General features: G+C 36.3%; 1 protein-coding gene across 3 annotated transcripts in view; it reads right to left on the reverse strand.

The window, feature by feature from the left end:
• The window catches only part of Cpeb4 (cytoplasmic polyadenylation element binding protein 4), a 65674-nt gene that overhangs the window by 18990 nt on the left and 33091 nt on the right, over nt 1-13593 (reverse strand). Inside the window, exons 3-4 of one of the 3 annotated variants that reach the window (XM_031354580.1) lie at nt 7275-7325; nt 574-597 (exon numbers count right to left, since the gene is read on the reverse strand). The exons of 1 other annotated variant lie outside the window; for it this stretch is intronic. In XM_031354580.1, coding sequence (XP_031210440.1) covers nt 574-597; nt 7275-7325 — 75 coding nt within the window. The remainder of the gene's footprint in view (nt 1-573; nt 598-7274; nt 7326-13593) is intronic. One more of the 3 variants, XM_031354581.1, reaches the window with a different exon arrangement.

The following is a 13593-nucleotide window of genomic DNA, read 5'->3' on the forward strand; positions in this document are numbered from 1 at the left end:
GATCCTTTAAAAAAAAAATCACATTTTAAGTCTAAGTGACTTAATGGGTCTTATAAAATAGCAAAAGTATTACAGAGAAGAAAATTAAGTTTAGCTAGAAATGTCTAAGAAACAAGTCTTTAAAATCCCATTTTTTCTAAAGCATTTGTAGAATTACTCATTTATCCAGCTCATCACATTTTAAACTAAATACATGTATCATGTTTACTTAGTAAAACAAGTTCATGTAAGTTACTTAAGTATAAATGACTCTCCAATTAATGAGATAATTTCTAGACAAATCTGCTCTTAAATAGCCAAATCTTTAAAAAAAAAATTCTTCTAAGGAGTTAAAAGGGCAAATCTTTAGCTGTAAGCAAGGTTAATATCTAATATAGAGAATTTAAATCCAAATTATCAAGCTAAGTCTCCTCAATTAGAATGTCTACAGCTCCAACTACAACACAGAGATTCCATATAAGTAAAACCCAGCCACTTCCCTTCACTCCTTCCCCACAGAGATTATAATCTGGGTAAGCCCAATTCTCTCCATATAGAACTGATACATTCAAAAGTGAGAAACATTGATGTTACCTCTCCTTCGCCCATAAGTCCTTGCTGCATGTCAAATGAGAAGAAAAAACAAAACAAACAAACAAAAAACAACCTTTCAAACATTGTCAAAGAATCCACTGAGATTTCATCTATGAGCTTTTGAAATGGAAAGATGGCCATATTCTTTGTATTTCCTGGTCTATGTATCAAAAACCAAGAAATTAGATGGTGGTGGTCAGTTTCATGCATTTTTAAAAAGGACTTCAAAGACACTATAAATCTTTACTAAACTTCACTTGTTTTAAAGAAAACCTTTGTCTGTAGTCAACATCCAAGAGCCAAGATATTATGAAGCTGAGGCTATGTGTAACATGATCTACACCAAGTGTCACTATGCTCATTTTATCTTCTCTCAGATTTCCATGCTAACAATTTAGTAAACATATCAATATTGAATTCATGACTTTTCACCATTACAGAATACATATTTACATATAGTACTTTTATGTTCATTCCAAATAGAAAAAAATCATAACTAATGAAAATTTTAGGCAATTTATATATTATCTTTAGTCAAACAAACGACCCACCACCAACAAAAAGAAATCTTCTCCCAGTCCCAAATGTTCAAAACTGAAGGTTTGGCATTCTGTGATCAAATTATTTGCAGTTCAAAGGAAGAGAAAAGGTAATTAATTGAATCCACAAGAAACAGCATCAACTTTAGACCAAGAATATCTGAGGAAATGCTCTCTCCCTGAAATAAGCTGGCACTGAAGGCTTATCCTGTCCTAGGGCCTTGGCATGATTCAATAATCCTGACCCTGTGGTATTGCTAAGCACAGTGGATAAAACAACCTGAGGCTTTGACCTCAAAGAACTAATGATCACATACCACAGTGTCACACAGAATTTGTAACGATAATGAGCCATGCCTATGGCTACACACCTCTCTTTACCCACTTTCATTTTCCATGGTTTCAGTTGTCAATGGTACACCTCAATATGAAAATATCAAATGGAAAAAAATCCAGAAATAAAATTGATAAGTTCTGAGTAGCATTATGCAAGCTGGTATGAATAATCTCTTTGTACAATGTGTTTCTGCTCTGTGCTACCTGCCTGTTAGTCACTTCTGAGGTACTTGAGAGAGAATATATTTATAGAACCTTTATTACAGTACTTTTAAATTATTTTTCATTATTATTGTTAATCTCTAACATACCTCATCTATAAACTTTATTACAGATGTATATGCATATATAGGAGACAACACAGTATATAACACAACCATTAATGCTGGATGTCTCTAGGAACACAGTTCTACTGGTTATATAGCATGTGCAACAGGGACAGAATAATACCTTGAAGCGAAGGGGGTGGCAGGGATAGATTCTAGGTGGGATCTTAAAGGACACCTGGAGGAGTGTCAGGATGGCCATACACAGGCAAGGGTGCTGCTGTGTTCAGGCAAAGAATGCAGCATGCGTGAGATCGAGCTGGGCCTGGGTTTAACCAGAACACTGGGACAGACTCTTCAGTTAGATGCCATTCTAAAAACTGCCAGAACTTTCACTTTTAGTCTTCTAGATTCAATACAAATAAGTTTAACTCAGAACTACCAGGCAATTATTTTGCAAAATAAAATTAGTTTTCATACAAAAATACCTTTCTACCATTACTACATAGGACTGAAGCCCACTGAACTGCTGGGGTGAATGGCCTACAACAGTGTTGAGACTTTCCTCCAGGAAAGCCTGAGAGGTGCTCATTTCAGCAACTTCAAGGCTAACAGGTCATGAGCTACTCTCCAACTTACCAGACAGAGGTTAGAAAGAAAAGTGACATCACAAAAGTGGGAATCTGCCTGAGAACATTCTATTTAGATAACCACTTCAAAGACAAAGCAGTTCGAGAAAAGAATGACTTGGGAATCTAAATTCTATCTTTAAAAGTGGATTGATGCTACTTCAATTCCTGGGAAAACAGATATTTATTTAAAAGAATGGCTTTTAAAAGCTACAAAGACCACATGAAAACTCATATGGCTCCCAATTAAAAAAAATAAAATAAAAACCAAAGCCTTCAAGGATAGTAAGAGCTGGGCAGTGGTGGCACACTCCTTTAATCCCAGCACTTGGGAGGCAGAGACAGGCAGATTTCTTGAGTTCGAGGCCAGCCTGGTCTACCAAGTGAGTTCCAGAATAGCCAGGGCTACACAGAGAAACCCTGTCTCAAAAAGCCAAAAAACAAACAAACAAACAAAAACAAGAACAGTAAGAGCTACAGATAAATACCTAAAATAAAGTATCCACAAAAATCTTCAAGTATTAATTTTTTTTATTTATACACCACAAAATTAAGGGGTTAAGGTATAGGCATTTATGGTCAAATTCTGGGATTAATGTTTGAACACTAATCAGACACCTTTTCTCATATTAAGGGAAAAATAGGCGGTAGGTGCACAATACTTACAACTATAAAAACTTGAAAAAATTAAACAAAAATTAGTGTAAACTAGTACTGAAAAATAATGATGTTTGACCTAAAAAACGAGAATGTATTCTTTTTATTTCGACTTATATTTTGTACATGTATGTGTGTGAATTTTGACATGTGACATATATGGAAAAGTAAACAAACTGTACATGATGAATATGTCTACTACAAGGATCTGTCCTTGTAGTAACTGAATGCTAAATGAAGCCTCTTTATACATATAAATATTCTAATGCTTCTTCCTCAGTGACTTCAAGTTATGTTTAGAGCACACATTGTGATGAAATACTTGTTACACAGACTTTCCTGGGGAAAATGTCACACAGATGTCTAACCTCATGATACAAAATCTAACATAACATTTGATGTTTTGCAAACACCGAGGTAGTGACAAGGGGCAACATTCACAATGACAAACAAATTTCGGGAATGTTCTGGTTAAGTCAGCTGAAGTACAGTTTGCTAAGAATTTTCTTTTCCCAAAATTACTAAGGGGCTGACTGGTATTTTTTTAGGCACATGCTAGTACTGCTAAGGAAAAGCCTTCCCAGTCTCCATTAGAGTAAAACTAAATACTATTTGTGTGTCTCTACTTTTATTTTTATTGGGATTTGGGATTATGGTTGTTACTGATTTAATGTTCAGAATTAACAAGAGTCAAGTATGCTAAAGCATGCTTGAAAAATTATAGTCATACATACCTATAACTTCTGGATCCATATTATTAATCTGTTGATTAGTGCTTTATTTCTAAAGCACCTCTAGAGAACTGCTTACAAATGGTTTTCATGTAAGACTTATTTTCAATCAAATTCCCTCTAGTAAAATATTCCACTAGTTTGTGTGATAGAATTGCAAAGAAGGTACAGAAAAATTGGTTTCTCTCTCTCTGCATGCCTTTCATTATAAAGGTGAGTTACTATTTGTTTCTTAATAAGCACCCTTTTTCCCTCACTTAAAAGAATTCACCATTCTAGAATATATTAGATGAAAAGAAAACATCTATTATTCGAGCCTTTTTAACATATGCAAGTATTACTGTATATGTGTACCAGCAGACACATATGTACACACACACACACACATACACCCAAAGATGAAATTCAAGGATCTGAAGCTTATAGTTACTAATCTGTTGACGCTATGTCTACATCCAGTCAACAAAGATGTCAAAAGAATACTTTAAGTGATTTTACAATTAGCCTCTAATTTAATAAATTCACTGTCAAAATTAATTTACACACAGCTGGTAATTAAAATTTCCTATGTCACATTAGTTTGCTGGTAAAGTAGCATTCCAAACTGTACATTTTACAGCCTCCATGTTTGATAGGTTTCTGCCCACACTGCAAAGCCATCATTGGGAGACACGCCTTTGACAGCCTTTAAAAGAGGGGCCTCAACACTGCTTCTTCTCTGGAACAAGCAAAGACTCGACACTTCTGCATGAACAGACTTCACCAGAGGAAAGAACTACACAAATGAGTCCAAACCCTAACATTCTCTTGTTGGTCTGGATTTTCTTGCGCCCAAAGTTAATCTTTCAAACAGTTTAAGTAAATTGAAAATTGAGAATTGAAAATAAAAATTAAAGAAAAAAATGATAGAACAAAAGGACAGATTTCTCTTTTTTAGCAGTGGTTGTGACTACTGGTTTTCTTTGGTAAAATTAATCTTCAATATAGAGATGAATACAATTAAACTTTCAGACCACATTTAACTTAGTGCTTATCTAGGTCACAGAAAAAAAGCTTAGAGGTAAGTCTGGATCATGTTTAGCACTTTTACTTAACTGAGAAACCAAGTTTCAAACTTATGTTTCTGAACCATAAAATATATGTGGTTATTACATAATATTTACTAGTATAAGACATTCATGATGGGTTGACACTTTCCCACCTCCACATTTCTATGCTGAAGTCTTACCTTTAAGGACTTCAGAATAGGATGGCTTTTGGAGACATGGTCTTTAAAGAGGTAAAGTTAAGGGAGGGCAATGGGTGACCACATCCTACATGATCTCTGTCCTTCTAAGAAGAAAGCAGGATGCAGATGTATAAAAAGGTAGACTGTAAGGAGAAGCCATCTGTATTCCAAGAATATGTCTCAGAAAAATAACTACTGAGCATTCCTTGATCTTAGACTTCTAGCCTCTAAAACACTCACAAGTGACTTTTAGCCTCCACAAGTGTGGGGAATAACTGTTATTTAAGTCATATAGTCTGTGTGCTTATTACTGACCCTCAGCAAACTAACACAGTAACATGGCATGCAAAAAGTAGCTAGATAGCTTAGGTTTCTAAATACATTTAAACCCATAAATTTCCTCCAGGAAAAAAAATAAAAACAAACCTTCTATAATTAACATAGAAGCAGGGTGTGTAATAATATTCTATAACTATTACCGAGGTTTTAATTATTATAGGTTGAATTATACTAGCTCATCTTTGAAAAGTCACTAGTTCCTGAAGGCCACTGGATAGTATGAAAATGGGTTTAAAGCAAGGCAAAACAAGAAGTCATGGGAACTATGGATAAGTGAGCCCTTTTAGCACTGTGCTCACAAATTCCAGTGTTATTCCAAATTAAACTACCCCAAACTGGAAAAGGCTTCTGCCCCTTTTCTTTTTATTTAGTTAGGATTTAAACACATTTCCTCACCTATAGTTCTGAGATTGCTTGAAATTTTCATAACAAGTAACATAATAAAAATCAGTCAAAATTAGAATGTTTGCATTGAAATGTGCAAAAGGAGGGGCTAAGTAGCTCTTATTTCTAATCCAAACAAAAGGGAAAGGCTCTGACTGCTCAGCTAACGCTGTGGTTAGGCTGTCCTCCTTATGCCATCACCATTAGGTTTTAGCTTAGATACTTTTGTGCTACTAAATTATATGATGAGCACATTATGATGATTTCTGCTAGAATAGAGTACAGTAGCACTATTTTATAGATGATGATGATGATGATGATGATGATGATGATGATGATGATGATGATGATGATGATGATGACGACGACAATGACGATGATGATAAATTTCTGGCACTAAGCATAAGGAGACTCAACATTGATCAAAGAGTGAGATTTTAATATACTATACAGCTTCCAGAAGAGCTGTGGGATCCAGCACCACTCATTCATCTGCTCTCTTGTTGATTTTTTTGGGGTGGCTAAGAAACCTATATTCTAAGGTCACCATTTTCAAGTAGTAACCAAAAGGAGACCTAATTATAATAATCATTTTCAACCCCTTGTTTAGCATGTGAATCAGACAAGGTAGTTTTTGGTTGTTTCTGTTTGCTTGATGAATGATGAGAATGCAGCAAAGATAACTCTTGGATAGAAGATATTAATAGAGATTTGAATTAACAGAGATTTTTTGGTGGGGGGGAAACCTCAGGAACTGGAAATATGGCTCAGTGGTTAAGGTTGATTCCTGCTCTTTCAGAGGACCTGAGTTCAGTTCCCAGCACAGCAGCTCACAACAGCCTGTAAGTTCCGCTCCAAAGAATCCAATGCCTTCTCTAGCTTCCACGGGAACCCATACACATGGGATATATATTCATACAAATACACATAATAAATCTTAACTATACACACACACACACTAGCAAATAAAAAGAAAAAAGATTCCTATATTCTACCTAATTATTCTAAACTGTGATACCAAAAATATCTATGCACTTTAGTTGCCTGTCCTGTGACCTTTAGCTTTTTTCTGGCATGCACACATAAAAACAGGATTTGTGGGCACATTATTAGTGTTTGGGTCAGGGAAGAAGACTATGAAAGGAACTGCAAAGGCTAATACATCTTTCTTCATGCTCTCCTTGATGGTAAATAATGCATGAACTTCTCATTGGACCATAAAGCACTGTGTCTCTTGGTCTGCCTCTTTCAGGTTTTAAGTTTCTGGCTACCTTCTCTTCTCATTTGCTCTACAGAGGCTAACTAGTATTTGATGGTGGTGGGCTGTCCTTATGGGATTTACACTCACTCTCTACTAATTTCAGAATGGAGAATCAAATGGCTCACAGTATTTTTAGAGAAAAGTTCCTATCACAATTTTGAGGGACAAAAGTTATTGTTAAAAATAGGTGATTAACAGCAATCAATAAATGTCACTGCAGAGCAAATGAGTGCCACTTTTGCACTTGTTGAAGCACAAATACTTTATTTTCTTAACCTAATACTAACTTCAGGTTTGTGCACTTCACTAGGGTAAATCAATTATCACTTACCATTAATAAGCAGAGAACTATCGGATCCTGGGTAGGAATAGTTTAGACGACCTGAAGGTAAAAGAAGGCCGTTTGTTACTAATTTTTTTTCATAGATAGTTTAAACTTATTCAATAACAGAGCGGAGTTGGTGGCTTCTAATATGCAAAATATTTACAAATCTCCATTATGGGACATGAGTTTGTTGTTCTAAGGAACATAGCTAATCAGAGGATGTGTCCAGCATTGATGCACCAAAGGGGAAGTCTGAAGGTGATAAAGTGCCTCTCATATTTAACTACTCATAACATATGAACTACCTAACTAGTAAGGTCATTGTTGTTTCCAAATCACCACCTAAAATATGCTCCTCTATACCACTGTGTTCTGACATCAATCTATTAAAACAATCTTGAAATTTTATGCCCTGTAAGTATGAAATATTTTTCATTTGTGTTGATTGTTACTTTTTTTAAAGGATGCAATTAACTACAATTATTTTCTTACATGGCTTTCTCCTTTGGAAAAAGGCTTTCACAGGTAAAGGCACACAGGTAGCTTTGAATTTAGGTTTTGGGCCATGCAAAGTGAACATTCAATAAATGCCCTGGTCGCTTAGCTTCCAAGTTTGAAATGGTTCATAAATTTTGAAGCTAAAATCACTATTCAAGCAATTTCCAAAAAAGAACTTGTAAAAGTACTCAAGGTGTTGGATGAACTATCTCCTAAACTGGCAAGAAGAGGCAATGAAATTTCTCTGCCTTTAAGACATTGTATTTCTGTTTTTTGAAGTACCTCTACATGTAAAGTGAGCTATCTAGACCACAAATTCTCATTGAATACATATTGTGCACACAATAAGTTACAAAATAAATATCTTTGTGGCAACATTTTTAAGCCTCCATAACCCACGTACCCATTTTTACCAATCTTCTAAGAATTGTGGAGAGCCCTCAGCAGGTTCCGCAAAGGCTGAAAAACCTGGCTAATTCTCTACTGTGGTCAGGTGTAGCTGCCAATATCTAGCTGACTCTGAAGTACAAAAGTCCCTTTAGGAAAGAACACTAAGCTCTGGCCTCACAGAGCAGTGAGGCTTATGGACTGTGGAAAAGCAGAGAAGAGGCAGAGATTCTGCCAAGCCTTCAGACTGGCACAGGCCTTCTCTAAATGCCAGCGAGTCTCTACTCAGTTCAGGGAGCACTCTGGGAACCAGAGCTAACGTGGTCCCACCACTCCAACACCATGTACAAACAAGTCTTCAGAAGGAAGTGTCAACGTAAAACTCTTTCTTGCCTTTGAAAGGAACTCACAGAAATGCCCCATGTCACGAAAAGAGAAGAAAGTTCTTTGCTCCCAGAATCTGTAACCAGCCTACATCCCACACCACAACTGATTAAACGTTGCAACCCATTTAAAAATACCCATCAAATAAAGGGGCTTTCTAAGATAAAACTAACTGTTTTCATTATGATTTCAGGTTATTGCTATTTAGGGAGTGAGTGGAGAAATGGAGCTAGGGAAAAAGTGAAACCTGATTTTGATACTTTTATTTCTGCCTAAATATTGCTTTGTTTCTTTACTGTTGGCGTGCAGGTCAAGTACTCAACTCTGGTAAATGGCACTGGAGCTAATTTAACTACAGCTTGGATTCTACTCCTGTCACAGCATACTTTAAAAAAAAATGGACCTGAAATGTGTGAAACAGGAGCATGACATGAACCATTAAACCTCACCTGTTTTAATTAATGAAATATGTCTAGATTTTGTTGCTATGTAATCCTCTAAACAAATGAGGTAACAGGAGATATTAAAACCACTTTCTTTCATCATCAAACATTTTTTTAAAAGAAGAACTAAGAAGACAACACATAAATAAAAGCATTTAAATTTATTAAAATTAAGGGCTGAGAAGAGCTATCTTTGTACTTCTGAGGGCATGCTCTAATTTCTTTGGTGCTGGCACTGTAGTTGAAGCTGGGGCTTTTCCACATGAGCCACGATGTCTCTTATTTTGGGCTAAGAAAGGCTACAAACAACAATGGGAATCCAAGTGACAGATTATCATACTGGTTGGCCCAGTTGAACAAAATTCAAATTTACCAGAAACATGTCTTCTGGGTATTTTTGGAGGACAGAGAAATATTTTGACTTCACAGACATAAAAATTTGGCTCAGCTCAGGTGTATGCCTACTTTTAGGTGAGTGACATTTCACAGCTGGTCTGTTCCTTAGTTTAGTTTTCTACCCTGCACCCCAAGATACAGCATGACACTGGGAGCCACTGTCAGCATCCTCCCAGCTGGAACACTGACTGCCAGCCTTTAACAGCTTTAACTTGTCTTCTGATTAGGCTCACTGCTGGGAGAGCACCAGCTTTGATCCTGAGAGGCCCATATATTATGCATGTGATATCCTATAAAAACAATCAAGAATTCTTCCCCTACTTTTAAAGAATCAGCAGTGACATTAAGAGATTTTTTTTTAAGATTCACAATATTTCCCAATTCTGTAAATTCTTTCTATAATTAACAAATCTAAAAAGTCATTCATAATTATGGGTACTATCTCTCCTTCTCTGGAAATTCTCCCAAAGTGCCCATACTATGGAGGACTTGAACCTTCTACAAGCTACCTGCAGTGTCCCTCTGTGCCTTCTGTCTTCTTTGCTCTCTGGATGCCAATAATGCTCATTGTCTTCCCTTTCCTATTCAGTGACTAAGATCTTGACTCTCCCATCCCACAGAGCCACAGTGGGACTCATTGCATGCTTCCAGCCAAAGATTGTATATCATGTTAATGTGTCTCAGTACCTCTCTGCCTATCTAAAGAGGCTTTTTTGTTTGTTTGTTTTATGTTTTTGTTTGTTTGTTTGTTTTTTTAAATTCACAGCAAAAGTTAGCTCCAGAGTGGTACATTTGTTTTAAGTGATTAATCTAAATAAGCATTTCATTAACACCAAAAACACTTTCATTACTTTCATTCTTACTGTTCAGAGAAATGTATAACAACATGCAGCCACATATACCTATTGATACAGAATTACAGTAGTTTTACTTTCCTAAGATTTCTCTGTTCTGCCTATTCATTCTGCCCTATCACCCAAACCTCAGATCTTTTTGCTAATTTTATAGCTTTCCCTTTACTAGGATATCATTTGGCTGAAACCAAAGAACCAAACCTTATCAGACTGGCTTCCTTCACTTACTAGGGATTTATGGTTCTTCTGTCTTTTCTAGAGCTCCACAGCTCATTTCTTTTAGTATCAGGTAATATTATAGTTTGTATTGAACTACTATAGGCTATTTTGAATACTTCTGATTATGGCAGTTATTAGCTAATCTGTTAGAAATACCTCTGTGCTGGTTTTTGTTAAGGAGACAAGTTTTTTGGGGAGCTTTTCCAAACATTTGGAAATTAAAGTCATCTTTTTTTCAAGACTCTTTTCCCAAAATGGAAACCTCTTTTTATATTAGCTCTCGAAGTCCTAGCCACAGCAATAGCCAGTTTTATGTAACCATTTCAGCTAGTGGATAAATTCTCTTATCTCTTTTATATAATAAATGCTCCTTTGAGATAAAACTTCTTTAAAAAAACCAAACCCCTACATTTCCTGTCTGGGCACCAGAAAACAATGAGTTCATTCTACTGAACTTAAAACATAAGTATTTCATAATGAATAAAGGATAAAATAAAAAATAATTGATAGATGAACATAAATATAATCCAGTGCCTGTGGTCTTGTTGGGTTCATGTTTTGATTACTCATCTATCTATAAATATGTTTTTGTACATTTAAATTTTAGTTCCTGAAGGAAAAAGGATGACATTAGGATTTTAAGCAAATGAACATACCATTTCTAAAAATTTCAACTTCTAAAATTCAATCCCTGAAGGCTTTTGCTATTGACTGTGTTGTAGACATAAAAAACAAAACAAAACAAAACAACAACAACAACAAAACCCATCACTACCTGATCAGCATTCATTATCTTAAAGTACACTATCACCAGAAATGCAATGTGTCTCTGGAGACAGCTATGGCATTTGGAGCCAGAGCCTAGCACATCTCAAACAGAAGCCAGAGGCTATATTTGTAGACACTATTCAACCTAGCCAAATATAGGCAACTGATACAGTCTGACTCTGGGAAACAACATTACCAAATTCTACAGCTAGAAAAGGTCTGTATACCAACTTAACAGTTCCATGCTGGGCATCTGTTAGTTGGAAAGAACCACTGTTTAGCAAATGGATGAACTTAAGAGTACAACGGTATGTACTATCACACTCTTTTAGGACTAAGCAAGTTCATCAAGGAGATAAAAGGCAATGCTCTACTTTATTAGTAATAAATATACAGGTTACTTTCATAATTAAAACTTATTTTCCAAGGAGAAACCCAGATATTATTGCTGCAGACGACTCATCAGGAAATAATCTATCAAGAATGTTCTACAGTGGCGCTGGATACCATGCTATGACCTTCTATTCTTCATAGTCAACTTGTGACATGGTACAAGTCAAGTTCTATAAGAAATAACAGCTTTGCTGTCTAGAACATAGCCAATGTGGTCCTATACAATCCCAAGAAGCATGAAATTCTAAGCTATTTTTTTTAGTTGGCTCAAGCTAGAATAACCTAGATACTCCAAAAGAAAAGGAGGGGATTTTCAGTGACCCACATTAAAATTTCCTAACTTCCACACATATATACATATGTGTATATGTTTGTATACAGACATACATTGTAGTAGTTGTTTAAGAAAAACTCTGAGAGTGATAATTTTATTTAGTTCACATCTAAGTCAAAGCTATACTGTCACAAATTCTGATTAAAGGTAACAAATGGCCTTTATATACTTTGGTTTTTAATCAACACCACCTGATCCTTGTAGCAAGATGGTGTTATGGATACCTGGACAACATATAACAAAGGTTAAAGGCCCATTATAAATTCACTGGTTATGATACCAACTTTGCATTTACACAAATGCTGAACTAATGTCAGTATGACCTAATGCAATATACTCACTAGGCTCTGTATCTTATGATAAGAAGACTGCTTAACAATCAAAGTCCATAGCCTTACTTGGTCTCATGATCTACCTGTCCTGCAACCAAATGTTTATGGCATTTCTATGTAAAATCGCAAAGGAAGAACAGGCATTGATACCAGCTACAGATGCTTGCTCTTTCTAAAGTCCTTTTTAAAACACATTTATACATAGAGTTAAGGCTACACAAAAGCCCTCTATGAGATGGATGTGGCCATTAGTGTGAGAGCCAGGAAAAATCCTTACAGTTGTGCTCTTTCCTATTTGTCCACAGAGCCGTTTCCCTACCCTCACAAAACCCATCAGGCATCCAGTTCTGCTAATTTATCACCTCTATTTCTGGTCACCTCCTCTGTGGAATGCCCTCCTCTCTCTGAGCTCCAATGTCTCACCACTCAAGCTCCACCTCCATTACCTCTACCATCCCTTGCCCTGCTGCTATAGGCAGCACCCTGTTGGCTTTATTTCCTATGGAAGTCTTCACAATTTCATGACACCCATGCTCTGGATCACTCTGTATGGTAGCACCTCTCATACAAGGTTACTGATTGTCTTAGTTTCATTTCCTGTTGCTGCAATAAAATATCCCCAGGCACGAACTTAGGGGAGAAAGGTTTTATTTTGCTCATAATTCTAAATTACAACCCATCATTGTGGGGAAATCAAGGCAGCAAGAACCTGGAGTACATCCATAGTCAAGAGCAGCCAGAGCATCATGTTTCCTAGTGCTCAGGTAACTCTCTCCTATTCACTTGGTTCAGGGTCCAGTCCACTAACATAGTATCACTCATTCAGGATATAGGTCTTCCTACTTCAGTTAACTCAAGTATCAATCCCACACAGGCCAAACTGTATAATTACTCATTGGTCTTCACAATGATTCTGCTTGTGTCAAGCTGTCAATCAAAACTAACTGTCACACTTGCTATCTATCTCCTCCTCTATGGCAGCAAACTCTTTGAAAACAGACTTATAGTTTTGGATTTCAGAACCCAGGCCCAGCAAAGTACTCAGTACTCAGTACTCAGCTGCTGGATGAATGGGGCGGAGGCAAAAGGTGGCGATATCTCTGCCTTAGAAGATACAGGAAAAAGGATAAAATCACAGTCTTGTAATTTATTTCATATTGCTGAATATTAGGGACACAGAGATCCCTATTTCCATTTATAGGCATTGAGAGAGAGTCCTAAAATAAGCTCTGTAGAGTGATAAAAACCCTCTACCCTTAGTGTGTAGTAGTAGTTCAACAATTAACAGAAATTCCTTTCTCGTTTTCAACAACAGCC

This window comes from Mastomys coucha, unplaced genomic scaffold (genome assembly GCF_008632895.1).
Source record: "Mastomys coucha isolate ucsf_1 unplaced genomic scaffold, UCSF_Mcou_1 pScaffold5, whole genome shotgun sequence".
Taxonomy (NCBI): domain Eukaryota; kingdom Metazoa; phylum Chordata; class Mammalia; order Rodentia; family Muridae; genus Mastomys; species Mastomys coucha.